The sequence below is a fragment of the Artemia franciscana genome, chromosome 12 (assembly GCF_032884065.1).
Source record: "Artemia franciscana chromosome 12, ASM3288406v1, whole genome shotgun sequence".
Classification (NCBI taxonomy): domain Eukaryota; kingdom Metazoa; phylum Arthropoda; class Branchiopoda; order Anostraca; family Artemiidae; genus Artemia; species Artemia franciscana.
The window spans coordinates 10,465,422-10,480,147 of record NC_088874.1 but is presented as its reverse complement, the minus strand read 5'-3'; the positions used below and the strand labels follow the sequence as shown (position 1 = coordinate 10,480,147).

The following is a 14,726-nucleotide window of genomic DNA, read 5'->3' as shown; positions in this document are numbered from 1 at the left end:
GACGTCGTGTTTGTCCGCATATGACGTCTGAATTATTTCACACTAATACAAAAGAAGAAAAAAAACTAAAAAAGGTAAAAACTACAAAAAAACTAAAAAGAAAAAAACTAAAAAAGCTAAAAAACTAAAAAAAACTAAAAAAAAGGTAAAAAACTAAAAACTAAAAAAAACTGAAAAAACTAAAAAAAGGCAAAAACTAAAAAAAAACTAAAAACTAATAAAAAAACTAAAAAAGCTAAAAAACTAAAAAAACTAAAAAAAGGTAAAAAACAAAAAAAAAACTAAAAACTAAAAAAGAAAAAAACTAAAAAAAAGGAAAAAACTGAAAAATAAGAGAAAAAGAAAACTAAAAAAATATTAATAAATATAAAAAATATAAATATAAATATAATATAAATTAGCAATCAACAAAGCACCGAGACACAAATGACGACCGGGACACAGGGAGTATAAATGACGACCAGGACATAAGTAAAAAAAAAACTAAAAAAACTAAAAAAATGGTAAAAAACTACAAAAAAACTAAAAACTAATAAAAAAACTAAAAAATCTAAAAATCTAAATAAACTAAAAAAGAAAAAAAAGAAAAAAGGAAAAAAATTAAGGAGAAAAACAAAACTAAAAAACGAATGTATATACAGACCGGGACACCGGGATACAAATGACGACCGGGACACAGGGAATATAAATGACGACCGGGACACAGGGACACAACTACAATGGGGACGCCGGGGGGCACAGGGGGATATAAATGACGACCGGGACACCGGGACACAAGGAATATAAATGACGCCCGGGACACTCAAAGAGAAATCACAGACTGGAACACCGGGACACAAATGACGACCGGGACACAGGGAATATAAATGACGACCGGGACACAGGGACATAACTACAAAGGGGACGCCGGGGTGCACAGGGGGATATATAAATGACGATGGCGACTCAGGGAATGGTCGATTAGCAATCACCATCAACAAAGCTCAAGGGCAATCATTAGAATCATGAGGTATAGATCTGAATACGGATTGTTTTCCCATGGACCATTATATGTTGCATGTTCAAGAGTCGGTAAACCTGACAATCTATTTATATGCACAGACAATGGGACAGCAAAGAATGTTGTATATTCGCAAGTTTTACGTAGTTAAAAACATATATATATATATATATATATATATATATATATATATATATATATATATATATATATATATATATATATATATATATATATATATATATATATATATCTATCTATCTATATTCACAGGTGGGACATAGGGACACAACTACAATGGCGCGTAACTAATATGGCGCGTAACGACTTACGCACGCGGGGGGCTTGGGGGGGGGGCGCGAAGCGCCCCCACCAACTAGGTGTTGGGGTGGCGCGAAGCGCCACCCCAACAGCTAGTATATATATATATATATATATATAATATACGTATATATATATATATATATATATATATATATATATATATATATATATATATGCTTGGCTGTGTTTTGCCACGCAGTCAACAGCTGTGAGTTGTGTCTAGGGCACATACAATGTTCCTAGATGTCATTTTAAATATACACAACAAGCTTTGGGGTATAGATCATGGTTCATTCAGACGCCGTTGTCTTTTTAACCGACATGTGTTCCAGGTTTAAGCCAAGAGAAAGAAAAATGTTTAGAAATCTCTTCAAAAACGAAGAGAATATATATTTAAATACATTTCAACATTGCAGATATTTCGAAAATGTTCTATTTGAACATTTATGTAGATTTCATTTTCTTCTATTTAGGGCTAATCCAATCACGGAGATTAACAAATCTTAGGGGGGTTAACAGCACGTCTCTAGTCCCAAGATAGTTGCGGCCAAGACGTTTAAGTTGCGACCAAGTCAATGCTTGAGTTCGTCCCCAAAAACGAAAAGATGATGGAAGTCCGTTTTGCAAGCTTGCAGTCAAAGCTTGCAGTCAATTGTAGCATCTGTTCCGACAAATGAAGCCAATAATTCCAAGAAAGATTGTTTCTATTACAACCTTAACGATCTAGTCAACTATGTAGCTGAGCACGAGATTTTAAATATATGTAGTGATTTGAATGCTAAAGTCGGTAATAGCCATAGATATGCACCTGAAGTGATAAAATGGTTTTGGCGCCATTAATGATAATGGTGTGTGATTGATATATGTGTGTTGACCGTGGCCTAATTGTTGATGGCTCGTTGTTTCCCCACCGGGAAGTCCACAAGTATACTTGTACTTCCCCTGATGGAGTGACAAGAAGCAAAATTGACAGCCTCTTGATCAGGAAGCGACACAGATGTTTCAAAGATGTACATTCCAATCGTGGTGCTGAACTGTTCTTTGATCACCAGCTAGTAATCGCCCGTTTCAAGCTGAAGCTAAAGACTATTGTGAAGTGCAAAAGAACTCTTCGAACAATTGATTTGCAGAAGATAAAATTCAGAAGATGATTCGACAAAATTACTGTCTATTCCTCACCAATAAGTTTCCTAGCCTTGTTTGTGAGGAGAGGACAGAGTCTGTTTGTGAAACATAGACCCAGATCGTAGAAAATGTGCACATTGTAGCTAAAGAGACTTTTGGTTTCCCTAAAAAGAAGAGGGAACAGTGGATAAGTGATTCTTCTTGGAAACTCATGTCAGTGAGGAAAGAGATGAAAATTCAACTAGACTCCTGCGACCTCAGTACCACCTCTGAATATAAGGACTATCTAAGGAAAAAGCACAAAAAGCCCAAAGGAGAGCAGATGGACGTTGCTTCCTCGAGACCAAAGCTACTGAAGCCGAAGCTGCTGCTAGTAAAGATGATAATAGGGCAGTTTATCGCATAACGAAAGAGATCACAGAAGATTTCAAAAAGCCTGCTACTGCGATTGAGAGTAAATCAGGACGACTGCTAACGCGCAAAGAAGAAATCGATAATAGATGGAAAGAGTATTTCCACGGAATATTAAATTTTGCCCTTCCTGCAGACCCCCCAGATGGTCGACCCCTTTTCCAATTAGACATAAGTACAGAGGCGATTAGTATATATGATATAGAGACAGTACTACGTAAACTAAAGAAAGGAAAAGCTGCTGGCATCGATCGTATGCAACCTGAACTATTGAAATACGGTGTTGGAGTGCTAGCTGAGCCACTACACGAAGTTTTAATGCAGATATGGGACACAGAGGATATTCCCACAGATTGGAAGAAAAGGTATATATTGAAACTAATTAAGAAGGGTAGAGTTTCTGATTGCAACAATTGGCGAGGTATCACCCTACAGTCTGCTGGAAGCGAAGTCCTCTGCCAAGTACTTTTGAACCACATCCAGACAAAAGTTGAAGCCATATTCAGAGATGAACAGCATGGCTTCCGACCAAGTAGGTCATGTGCTGACATCATCTTTATTCTTAGAATATTTATTGAAGATTCAAATGAATGGCACACTGAAATCACAATGGCTTTCATCGAATTCCAGAAGACTTTCGACTCAGTCCATAGAGACTTACTAAGGAACGTACTGCGCTACTATGGCTTCGCTGATAAAATGGTCAGAATTCAAATGGCGTTATATGATACACAAATGTGTGCTATTCAAACTAATGATAAGGACTTGACTGAGTGGTCCAAAGTCAACTCAAACGTTCGACAGGGGTGCATTCGGTCCTCAGTGCTGTTTATATTACTCATTGGTTTCATCCTGCGGACGTGCAACTTCATAAGTGGCTGGCACGTATGCAGGGGGGGGGGGCCTTCGGGCCCGGCCCCCCCCCCCAAAAAAAAAAAAAAAAATTGTGAAATGTTTAATTTCCCCATGGTTTTTTTGGGATTTCTGGCAAAAATAGGACATTTATTAAAAACCTAGATACATATGTGAAGCCTTTTTGGGGGGATTTTACAGCATGTAATTATCCGTTCAAGTCACTGCCCAATTATTAATCCATTTTCTGTCTAACTTTTTAATCTCTTTGAAGTAATTAGCAATTGTCCTGTATTTTTTTTTTTTTTTGTAAAGAGAGTTTGCTCTCCACAGCAAAATAGAATTATCCTTGATATTAGGGCGTTTATCCCCCCTTTTACGGATAAAATCTTTTCAGGATCAATTTTGGTAACTATCATTTTTCATTAAAATCTACGTTTTTGCAATAGAACATAACCTGAGCCTAAAACGAACTTTTGAGGCTTCAGTCTTCTTCCCCCCCCCCCATCCGCTACAATACTACAGATTAAAGTTAATCTGTATTTTCCGATATACGTGCTTTTTGCATTACTAAATAAAAAAGTGCTACTTTATATCTGCTGTTTCGAAGGTTTTGCCCCCCCCCCCCGAAAAAATTTCTGTGTACGTGCCTGATAAGTGGCATTCAGTTGAACAAAAATCGCACTTTATTTGATGCAGATTTCGCAGACGATATAACGCTTCTTTCTCACTGAAGAGAGAAGCTTCAATACAACATAAATGAGCTATTGAAATTAGGTGAAAGAGTAGGTTTAACAATAAGCACGCAAAAGACAAATATCATGCGCAATGTGAATAGACTACCTCCTAAACCACTGACAGTTAAAGCAAGGAAAATTGAAGAGACAGATATGTTTAGATATCTTGGGAGTCTAGTGAGCACTGATGGAAGCCCTGAGCATGAAATTGCCACATGTATAACGTACGCAGGAAGCGCCATTGATATGTTAAGAAACGTTTGGAAAAGTGCCACTTTCTGTTTGAAGCTAATACTGAGCCTCTTCAATAGCAATGTCCTATCAGTACTGATAGGACATTGCGCTGACAAAACAGCTAGAGGAAAGGATCCAAAGTTTTGAAAATAATTGTCTTCGACGGTTTCTCAGAATCTACTGGAGGGACGAAATTAGAGAGAAGACTAAACAGCCACTCGTTATTGATAAACTCATAAGCAGTCAGTGCCGATACTGGGGACTCAGGGTTAGAATGGGCAGCAATCGTCGGCCTCACGATGTTCACAATGCTTCAGTCATGCCTGTTCAGAAGCGTAAAATTAATTAAGCAGTCTGGTTGCGTTTTCCAGATCTTGATTGATCTAATTTATGGCATCCATTTAGTGAAACCTAAAATCATACTTTAATGCTTTCCCTACTTCCTTTTCCCTTCTTGCTCTTTTACGATCTATCACTCAGAGACCTCTTGCAAAAAATCATTGTCTCTTCTAACAAGCTAATATTGCTCAAAATTCGTCCAGTTTTTCTCCCTAAGAGAATAATTCATCTCAAATTGTCCTCCTGAAGTCTAGCAACACATCAACTACTCTGTTGGCAGTTATCCTCCCTAATAGCCTGTTTTATTACGAAATTCTCGTTTCAGTGAATTCTTCACTCGCTTTGTTTTTATTAAGGAATGGTCTTAACTTTACTTGACAAATAACAAGTAGGCAAATTTTTCTTGTTTTATTAAAGAATAATTCCTTCCATGTCATAATTAAGTTGAGGAATGACAAAAAAAACTTTGAAGAAAGTAAAAAATAAGTTAGAATGAGACTTAATGCAAGCACTATTTTAACTCATGGGCTGCATTGGGACTAAACATCAGGTTGTTTATAACTACCCAGATTATCCCACCTACCAAATTGTAGTAGTCTAATGCCATTACTATTTTCTGTCCTAGCACAAAATCAGTGCAAACTAGGATACCATATTTCCCCATTTTGTACTAGCCTGGGTATTTAGGTCCTGTAATATTATTAATATCGTGTTGTTGCCAGGAAAAGCTGCCGTTTTTTAAGCGAAATACTAAATTTTACTTGTGAATGGTAGGTGTCAAGACTTAGATTTCTGGGCAGACACATGTCTAGACATGACATTCTGGCTAGACAAGCATAAGACCACCGCTTAATGAAAAATTCTAGTTTCAAATTAAAGTGAGATTTTTATGTGCATTAAAATAAAAGTTTACAAGCTGAATTTTTGCATCCATCTAAAAGTTTTAGAAAAATATCCAAGCATAAAAAAATACCTTTATAGTTTACAACACCATCACCATCGAAATCAGCTTGTTTAAGCATCTCGGCTATATCTTCATCAGAGAATGTTTCGCCCAAATTTACCGAAACGTATCGAAGTTCTTCTACATTAATATGTCCGTTGCCGTCTTTGTCAAAGACGTCGAAGGCCTCTTTTATTTCTTTTTCAGCATCAATGTCGTTGACACTCTTAGCCATCGCAATCACAAATTCAGAAAACTCGATAGTACCGTTTCCTAAAAATAGTTTCTTTTATAGCTTTCTGTTCTATGTAACAAATATGTTGTCCTATTGGGATTTTACAAAACCCTTGTTACGTGACGTTTTGGTGTCAACTCAACATGATTGATCAATTTGATTAATCAGTAATCTAGGAGGATGTCTACCTTGGTCTGTAAGAATGTCAAAGGCTTGTAGTTTTTCAAAATACGTCAAAAGTCTTTATTTTCTCGCTTTAACGAATGGTTGAAAACTGCTTTTGACATCCAAAACACTTGTTACGATTATTAAGACTAAAAAAAAAAGTTGCTAAAAAATAGGTCATTCTCGTAGGAAAAACCCAAAGTTTTTTCTTAGAAATTTTGATCTTAAAAAAAAAAAAAATCCAGACATAATCGTCCATTTGACATTGGATAGCAAGAAACACTGTCTCTGGCTCAAGAAAGCTTCCACTTGCGTTTAGACGAACTTAGTTTTTGAGTCACTAAGAATTCACCGTCTTTTTTAAGAAAAGATTGTAGAACAAATTAGATAAAACACCATTTTCTATAATAACAGATGAGACGACGGACATGGGTGTACCCAAGGAGTTGCCCATTTGCAAAACTAGACTGGGTTCTGTTCTGGCACCACAAATTCAATGATGGGGCGTGACAAAATTGTGGCAAAGTTTACTTGCTACATGTAGTTGCTTGCCACTTCATCCATCTGTTTACATGATATACTTGTAAAAGTCGTTGGTCGTCCCTCTACACCTGCTTGCGAAAAATACTTGAGCGGTGCAACGCACTATCTCTGTACTTCACAAGTCATAGCTCATGCTTACAAGCCTGTCCTCAGAGCACTCAAAATAGTCTTATTTTATTATTTATGCTCTTTTACTTGCCCTTTTGATCATGTTTACCTATGTTGTCGTGCTCATGTAAGCTTACCACCCTGAATCACTGTTCTAAAAAAAAGAAAAAATAAAATAAAAAAAAGTGAAAAATGTATAATAGATTGCCATTACTATCTGGAAAGATGCTATCTAGTTTTCTACTATATTGTTTTACTTTTTATTGGATCATGTGAATCCCTTTAAAATATACAAATGAGTCTCTTCTGTCTACAAACAAATCCAAAAAGTAACTGTCAGACTGCGTTGTCATTACAGCCAGACAGGATGTATTACTATTCTTTAAGTACTTTTAAAAAGAGAATAATATAACATAAATAACTATCGTTTTAGTTTTGAATTCCTCACAGCTTCAAAAACAACCTATGTATATATCGCTTTAGTTTGGTTTTGGCATTTACCATGAATTGTAAGCACCCATGATATATCAAATCAAATTTTAATGAGCTTAAGAAAAGCAGGGAGACAGCCATTACAGCAGAGAATGCGAGGCTATTTCACAAACTATCGATAAAAACATAAGTGATTAGCCCATCCTGCAATTTTTTTTTGAAAAACTCCTTTCCCAAGCAATTTCCATGTTACTTCCTAACCACTGTGTTTGACTGGTAGAAATTTTGCTCCTTGTCCTCAACGTCTAAAAGACCCAAGAATACAACAGGGCTTTCAAATTGTTTGCTATAGATCTTAACAAAGATTCATGAATTACAAGTCTTTCAAAGACATCTTTCAGAAGAAATTAGAAAACCCAACTTGAAAACAGAATCACCACTAAACAAAATCACAATACTACTACTACTAACAACTTACTGCAGTACAAAGCCACCTGAGGCCAACACAGCAAAGAATTTGCGGAAAAGGAGAAGATTGAGAAAAAAAAATAAAAACTTCTCACCTCAGCATCTACTTCTTTTATTATGGCTAAGATTTCAGCATCTGTAGGGTTTTGTCCAAGACACTTCATGACTGCTGTTAATTCTGAGGTGGTAATGTGACCATCTCCATCCTGATCAAAAAGGGCAAATGATGCTCTCAAATCTTCCATTTGCACATCAGTAAATTGAGAAGCCTGAAACAAAAACGTATATGAGCAGGATATATGCTATCCTCCACTCTGCAACTTATTCTGAAAAAATTATAAAAAGCCAAAGCAACTTAACGCTAGAACAGCTATGTTGGTGCTTTAAAAGCTTTAATGCAGCCTAGGTAGAATGTAAGTCTAGATAAATCATAATTTGAAGGTTTAAGGATACATTATAAGCAGCAATTTCAAGTTTTATTAATAAGAAAAAAAAAAAACTCATGTGAATTGATTATTAGAATCTCTCACATAAAACAGAACAGTATTTATATTTCTCTTTAGTCCTGATTCTCCAAAGCAAATTTCTTACCAATTAAACTCTATGCTTTATAAAAAAAAAAAAAAAAAAAAAAAAAAAGTGGTAATAACGTCTTAACACATAAGTGCATTGATCTACTCAATCACAGATAATAGTAAACAATACACAAATGAGGATGAGAACATTGATGACGAACACAGTAAAAACTAAAAGCTACATTTAATATGAAAATAGTGGAGGGCTCAAAGAAGATTATTGGATTATCTGGACATTTCATGTCAAAGTGAAGTAACTTTATTTTATTCCAAGAATAAAACCCCAACATAGCTTAATCAGTCTTACATGTAAATTGACCAAGCATATAAATTGGTCTTACAATGACCATAGAACATTGAATTACGATAATCATAGAAAATTGGTCTAATAAATGTCAACTTAGCATACACACATTTAACCGAAAATACAATATTCAGTTCTAGTCACTTCCACTCAGGTCCTTGTCTTGAAAATCCCCTTTCTGGACCTTTCCCACTATATTATTGAAGCTCTACAATCATAAGCTACACTTTAGTTTTTATTTGTCAAGATCATTTCTTTGGTTATATTTCATAAGCATCTGCCTTTTTGGTCCTAGCCTGCAACTGGTATTTATTAAGTCCTGAAATTTCAAAAATTGGCTCGGAAGTTTTTCTTGACAGTCTTGAAACATTTCGAGAATAATATGAGGACCAAAGTTGTTTAAGGTTGGTTGGGAACTAAAAATAGACACCATTTGAAGTGCACAACAGTGAAAGTGAACCTTCACTGTGCCAGCCAGAGGGGAAATTTAAGAGGCTAAAATTTCAATAGCAAGAATTACAAAAATATATGGCACATACACCAAATTTCTGAAATTTGGAGTTAGTCATGATATGACAACTCGCTATGAACAATGTGAGATAGAAATACTTTTTTTTCTATAGTCTGACCCATACCGTCTTTATTGTCTTTAGTTACACTATTTCTGAAGCATAAAATTACACTTAGTATACACCTTTACATTATCTAACCTAGCTGTCCACGAGGATACCCTTCCCTTGATTGGTTCTTGCTTAAATACAAAGAAAAATGTAACCTATAGGCTAAATAAAATTTTAGTTGGAAATTTTCATATTTAGGAAATAGTTAAATGATAAGTTATTATAAACTGGCTACTTGGAAAAAAAACTGAGGGGAGGGGTTTGATATCGACTCTCTAGTTAAACTAAAAAGTATTCATAAGACAACAAACAAAATAACAAACTTTCCAAGAATCAATAGATTTTCAAAATTATATCCATTTCCTGAGTCTATATAGCTAGCCTAAACAAAGCTAGGTGCCTCCTAGCCTAAAATAAATATTGTTAATAAATAAACCTGAAATAAGCCAAATCAGATCGGTTAATTGCAGATAGAGTGTGTAAATTGGGAAAACACTTACCATTTCAATAAAAAACTAAAAAGCTGACTTGTGTCTAACCAATTTAGCGCTGCATTCAAGATTGGTCTTTTTACAACTCTAAACTTCGTGTTTTATGTTGTGGGATTTTGGAGTCTTGTTTAAGAATCTAAGGCTGATTGGCTGACGTTGTTTCTATGTGGAGTCAGAATGATGCAGCAATTCTGACGTAACAATGTCTCCGTAAGTTTACAGGGAAAACCAAAAAAGAAAACCGTTTGTGTTTTAATAGGGATATATATGCTGTTTTGGTACATATCAATTATACAGAACACACCCAAGAAGTGAAGCAAGGGCAATCATATTAAAATATACCCAAATATGATGAAAATATAAATACTTTAGTAACAGAATTATGGGAACTACAACAAAGAATTATGGAAAACAGGCCGTTAGTTTCCATAGTTTTGTTACTAAACTATTACAATTTCATCATATTTTGGTATATTTCATTATGATTAACCTAACTTCAATTTTTAAGTGTGTACTAGCTAACAAGAAAGTACCTAAGCTAATTATAACCGAGTACAAGAGAAACAATAGGTTTATTCAGATCAAACAAAGCAAACCTCTTGAGCATGTTTTGGGTAACTAGCAAGTACCACATTTTTCACAAAATCCAACCAGCAGAAAAATCGATTTGAATTTATCAGTCATCTTAAGAAGAAGCTAACAATGATCATTGGTGTGAATATGAGATTGAGTCAAAGAACTGTGTTATCTACCTAATGGGAAAAAATATTGGGTTTGAACATATCCTTTTTTAAGTCTACCACTTGATTCACCATTCAATACTCTTTTCTAAACATAATAACCACTATAACAGTCTTGGCACCATCAGCAGCGTATTCCTCAGAACGCACTGCCAGTGGTCAGATACTTAGCAGATAAATTAGCAGTAATAGGCTCCTATTTGTGCCCGCTAGTCCTGCAAAAATGTTATCATTATTATTCCCTATAAACTTGAAACTAATATTTTTAACTCCTTGGGCTGTAAAGACCCCAGTGCAGAAGAAAAAAATGGAAAGTAAATTTGGCTCCCCCACAAGAAGGCTAAATTCCATTTTTTGTTAGGGGACAAGCCTCCTGAATCTGAGTAATTTTTTTTTTTCTGATAAGCTTGAGGTTTCCAAGGTTCATGGTCTAGACTAAAGGACCTCAAATTTTTCATTTGAGGGGAGAGGGCGGTAGGGTGTCCAGAAGCAGGCCATACATCACATTGTCCCTGATAAATTTGCAATTGTAAGCCTCCTTACCAAAAAGAAACTAACATAATTTTAAAGGCATTATCCCCCCCCCAAAAAAAAAAGAAATCCCAAAAAGGACCATCCTATGTTTGTTTTTCCTTTTTCCAACGTGGCTTGAAATCTTTACATTTAAGTTCTACATGGGTTTAAATGGTGTCACACCTACACTTATTTGTGGCAATCATTTTAATTATGACTTGAGTATCCATTTTAATTTATATTTGCTTAGGCAGTCATCTAATTATCCATAGCATAGGGACAGATATAAACCTGTCAACCCAGGCCAAGAATTACATTTGGTGCCACCAGTTGACAAACCAATTATAGGTATCAGGTTATGGCTATTTTACTTCTTTGAAGAATATAGTTATTTATTGTATATGTATTTAGTTGTTTTACTAACAGTAGCATATTCTTTTATTTATGCAAACCCTTATGGGTGAAGAGCTTTAAGAAAAACTTTAAGATTCATCATAACAATATTTTATTGCTGATAACATTTAAAATAAATACAATCAATTTTATCCTGTAGATTAAAATTTAACTTTAAATGCTTTTATCAAAGCAAATGTCTTTATAGTGTCTTCATATGATAGCTTTGAAGCCATAATGTGTTCTATGTCACATATGAATGAATGAATGTATTTAGTACCCATCAATGGAGAAATAAATTGAGCACAAAAAAAAGAAGCACAAGACACTAATTCATCTGACACAAAAAAACAGATGCCAACTACTGCTGTAAAACATTGGCCCATGGGTGGGTCTTGACTGATGAATTACATTGGTCAATTTGCCACAGAATTGCTTCTTCAGGTTTAGTAACACCATACTGGCGTGTAACATACCTATTCCTTGTCTACAGTGATAAACGCAGCAGAAACTTTGCAAACTTGTAGTACATTGATTATCTGAGTGTAATTTCAGTTTATCTGTAGCAAAATGTAAAAATGCACAAAAAGGGACTGAGATAAAGATAATGAGGAAAAATCATAGCATTGTACACCTGGGCCAAAAGACAACAATCAAACTTCCACTTATTTGCCACTATACAGCTATACATAAAAAAAAGATCGCTTCTGAAAATGAGAGAGCAGTAACCACCATGTATCTAACATTGATTGTCCAATAGGGAGGCACAGATACACAATATCATCCACACACACAACAATAGAACCACCAAGTATGATGCTCTGAGCAGCATCTGATTTTGAGTTAAAAAGCAGCACTTCAGACTTTTCAGCATTAAAATGGAGTCCAATATGGGCATACTTTTGTTGCAACTTAATAAAATTAGCTTCTAGTCCATGTCAAATCAAAGACAAATCAATACCAAACAGAATATAAGTCATAAGTGACTTTGATTGTGACCTTAAAAATACTGTTATTAAATACTGTCAGTGACAAAATAGCACCTTGTCTTACCCTTTCTTTACTGAGAGAAGGGAATTTCCATGTGAAGAAAAAGCAAAATCACATAAAAGACTAGTAGTAAACTCGTTAGCTAGTAAAGGGAGCCTAAGTTCCACTTTCAGATTTTCATACATGTCAGCCAGCAGGGCTAGGATGCAGGAATCAGCACTGGTCAAGCCCAAGTCAAATAGAACCTCCTTGTGGAGAAGCAAATGAAATGCACGTCTTACTATCATGAGCAGCTAAAGCAATACTTTCCCAGTGCTTTTCTTCATCAACTAAAGCAGATACCAAAGCAGAAAGGGCATGACCACACCCCAGGCAAGACTGAAAACCAAAATGGTGGGCCTAAACTGTACATTTAGTTCTCAATTCATCATCTGTCAAATGCTCAAAAATTTTACAAAATAAAGTTGCAACTGTTATTGGGCAAAAAGACAAACATTCAGAAGGAGGTTTATTCTTCTTTGGGATAGGAGTAAAACATCCAATTGAAAAAGAATCAAGGACAAATCCCAGATTAAATATTATTTGGTAAAGGAGTACTAAGGGTTCCATAAACAGTTCACCACACAACAACAAATGCTGTGCAGGTATCCTATCAAATCCTCTAGACTTTTTTTTTCTTCAGTTTACTAATTGCAATTGGTTATTAACTGATTATTAGAAATAATCCAGCTCTTGGAAATAATCAGTCAAGGACTAGAAGCATGCTCAAAAAATATTGGAGTTTCACTTTGAAACTATTTTGCAAATGTGGAATTGGAACAGAAAATTCTCTTCTTATAATACTCAGCCCATGAGGAAAGTGGTATACAAGATGGTATTTGACTTGGCATATCTTTTACAAGACTGGACCACAACTTATTTGGCCAAGACCAAACTTCTTTCCAAGCTCAATAATTGAGCTCCAATAAAGAGAAAGGTACTTTGCCAACTGGTGTTTAGTATAATACAGTTTTTGCAGCCACCCATTGTGTGGTTTATCTGCTTCAATCCAAACTGAAAGACAAAACTTAGCAGAAAAGCAAGCATTTTGTAAATTATCATTAGTTGACCAGCCAGGCTCTTCAGTTCCAACTTTTATTCACCTAATAGGTACTGCCAATTTTTCTGCAAGAGCTAGGGCATGAGTAAGTTCACTACAATAAATGTTCAGTCTAACTCAAAAATCATACATATTCTTCCTTGAACTCTGCATCAACAAATCAAAATGGACACAAATTTTTGTGAGAAAATCATTACACACATTCTGGAAAAAATCTAGAGATGCCCTATCCAAATCATTAGCATAAAATACAGATTGATTTTTTAGAAGCCAGTTAGAAGAAGGGCCATAATCACCAATCAGAGCACTAAAAGACAAAGGGAAGTGATCTGACATAAAATTGGAATTACTAACAACAACTTTGGCAATAGTTACAGATGATGTATGAGAAACATGGTCTAAGTTAGATGTACTACCCAAATTATAGACATAAGTAAAACTCTCATTCTTCAGTGCAACTACACAATCATCATTTAACAGTCCAAAAATAATACTTGAGTAATCAGAATCACCAGAAGAATTATGTGGTTGGTTAGATCAAAAATTGAAGTCACCAGTTGCAATAAAGCATAAACTGTGCTCTTTTATTTTTCACAAACATTTGGATAAACAAGAAGCACTAATGGCAAAAAGTATTTCAGATTGGTTGTCATGGTAATTTGTGGGCAGATAAATATCTAGCACAATAAAAGTCCAGATTCTGATTGCCAAAAAGTCACTTGCTGAATCAAAAATGGATTAAGGATAAATAGACTTCAGAAAGGTTGCTAGACTACCACAAGGCTGGCCAAAAGACTGAGATCAGTAAGCTGAGACCAAGAATACTTTATGATTGGTTGACAGTTCCAAAAGGCTCAGGCTCAAAGTAGTTGCAAATTGCTCCTGAATACACATTATGTCACACTTAGATAAAAAGTCCTTTAAAAGCACAGAATGATTTAGCAAATTTTCATTTAAATTCCATGAGACAAACATATAAGAGATGGATGATCCTTGGTTTATTTCTTCATTGAACCTTGAGTAGGCAGGTTTCAGACTCATTTTGATTGGGTTTAGCATTGTTTTTTGCCTGATTAGCCAGACAT

General features: G+C 35.2%; 2 protein-coding genes across 2 annotated transcripts in view; one reads left to right on the top strand and one right to left on the bottom strand.

Annotated features, from left to right (window-relative positions):
- The window catches only part of LOC136033427 (uncharacterized), a 12,868-nt gene extending 8,038 nt beyond the window's left edge, over positions 1 to 4,830 (top strand). Inside the window, exons 2-3 of the mRNA XM_065714177.1 lie at positions 2,741 to 3,666; positions 4,449 to 4,830. Of these exons, the coding sequence (XP_065570249.1) occupies positions 2,741 to 3,666; positions 4,449 to 4,830 (1,308 nt within the window). The remainder of the gene's footprint in view (positions 1 to 2,740; positions 3,667 to 4,448) is intronic.
- A 460-nt stretch (positions 4,831 to 5,290) lies between these two features.
- LOC136033669 (calmodulin-alpha-like) lies at positions 5,291 to 10,029 on the bottom strand. The gene is made up of 3 exons (XM_065714502.1): positions 9,916 to 10,029; positions 8,012 to 8,185; positions 5,291 to 6,251 (listed from the first exon to the last, which is right to left on the bottom strand). Exons 1-3 carry the CDS (start codon positions 9,916 to 9,918, stop codon positions 5,919 to 5,921), a joined length of 510 nt encoding a protein of 169 aa, XP_065570574.1. The 5' UTR covers positions 9,919 to 10,029; the 3' UTR covers positions 5,291 to 5,918.
- Between the last annotated feature and the right edge of the window lie 4,697 nt (positions 10,030 to 14,726).

Bases quoted from the DNA above. Each gene is read 5' to 3' on its own strand.
- LOC136033669 (XM_065714502.1), bottom strand. The intron at 6,252-8,011 runs GTGAGAAGTTTT...AAGCTATAAAAG, and splicing joins TAAAAGAAGTAGATGCTGAG to AAACTATTTTTAGGAAACGG.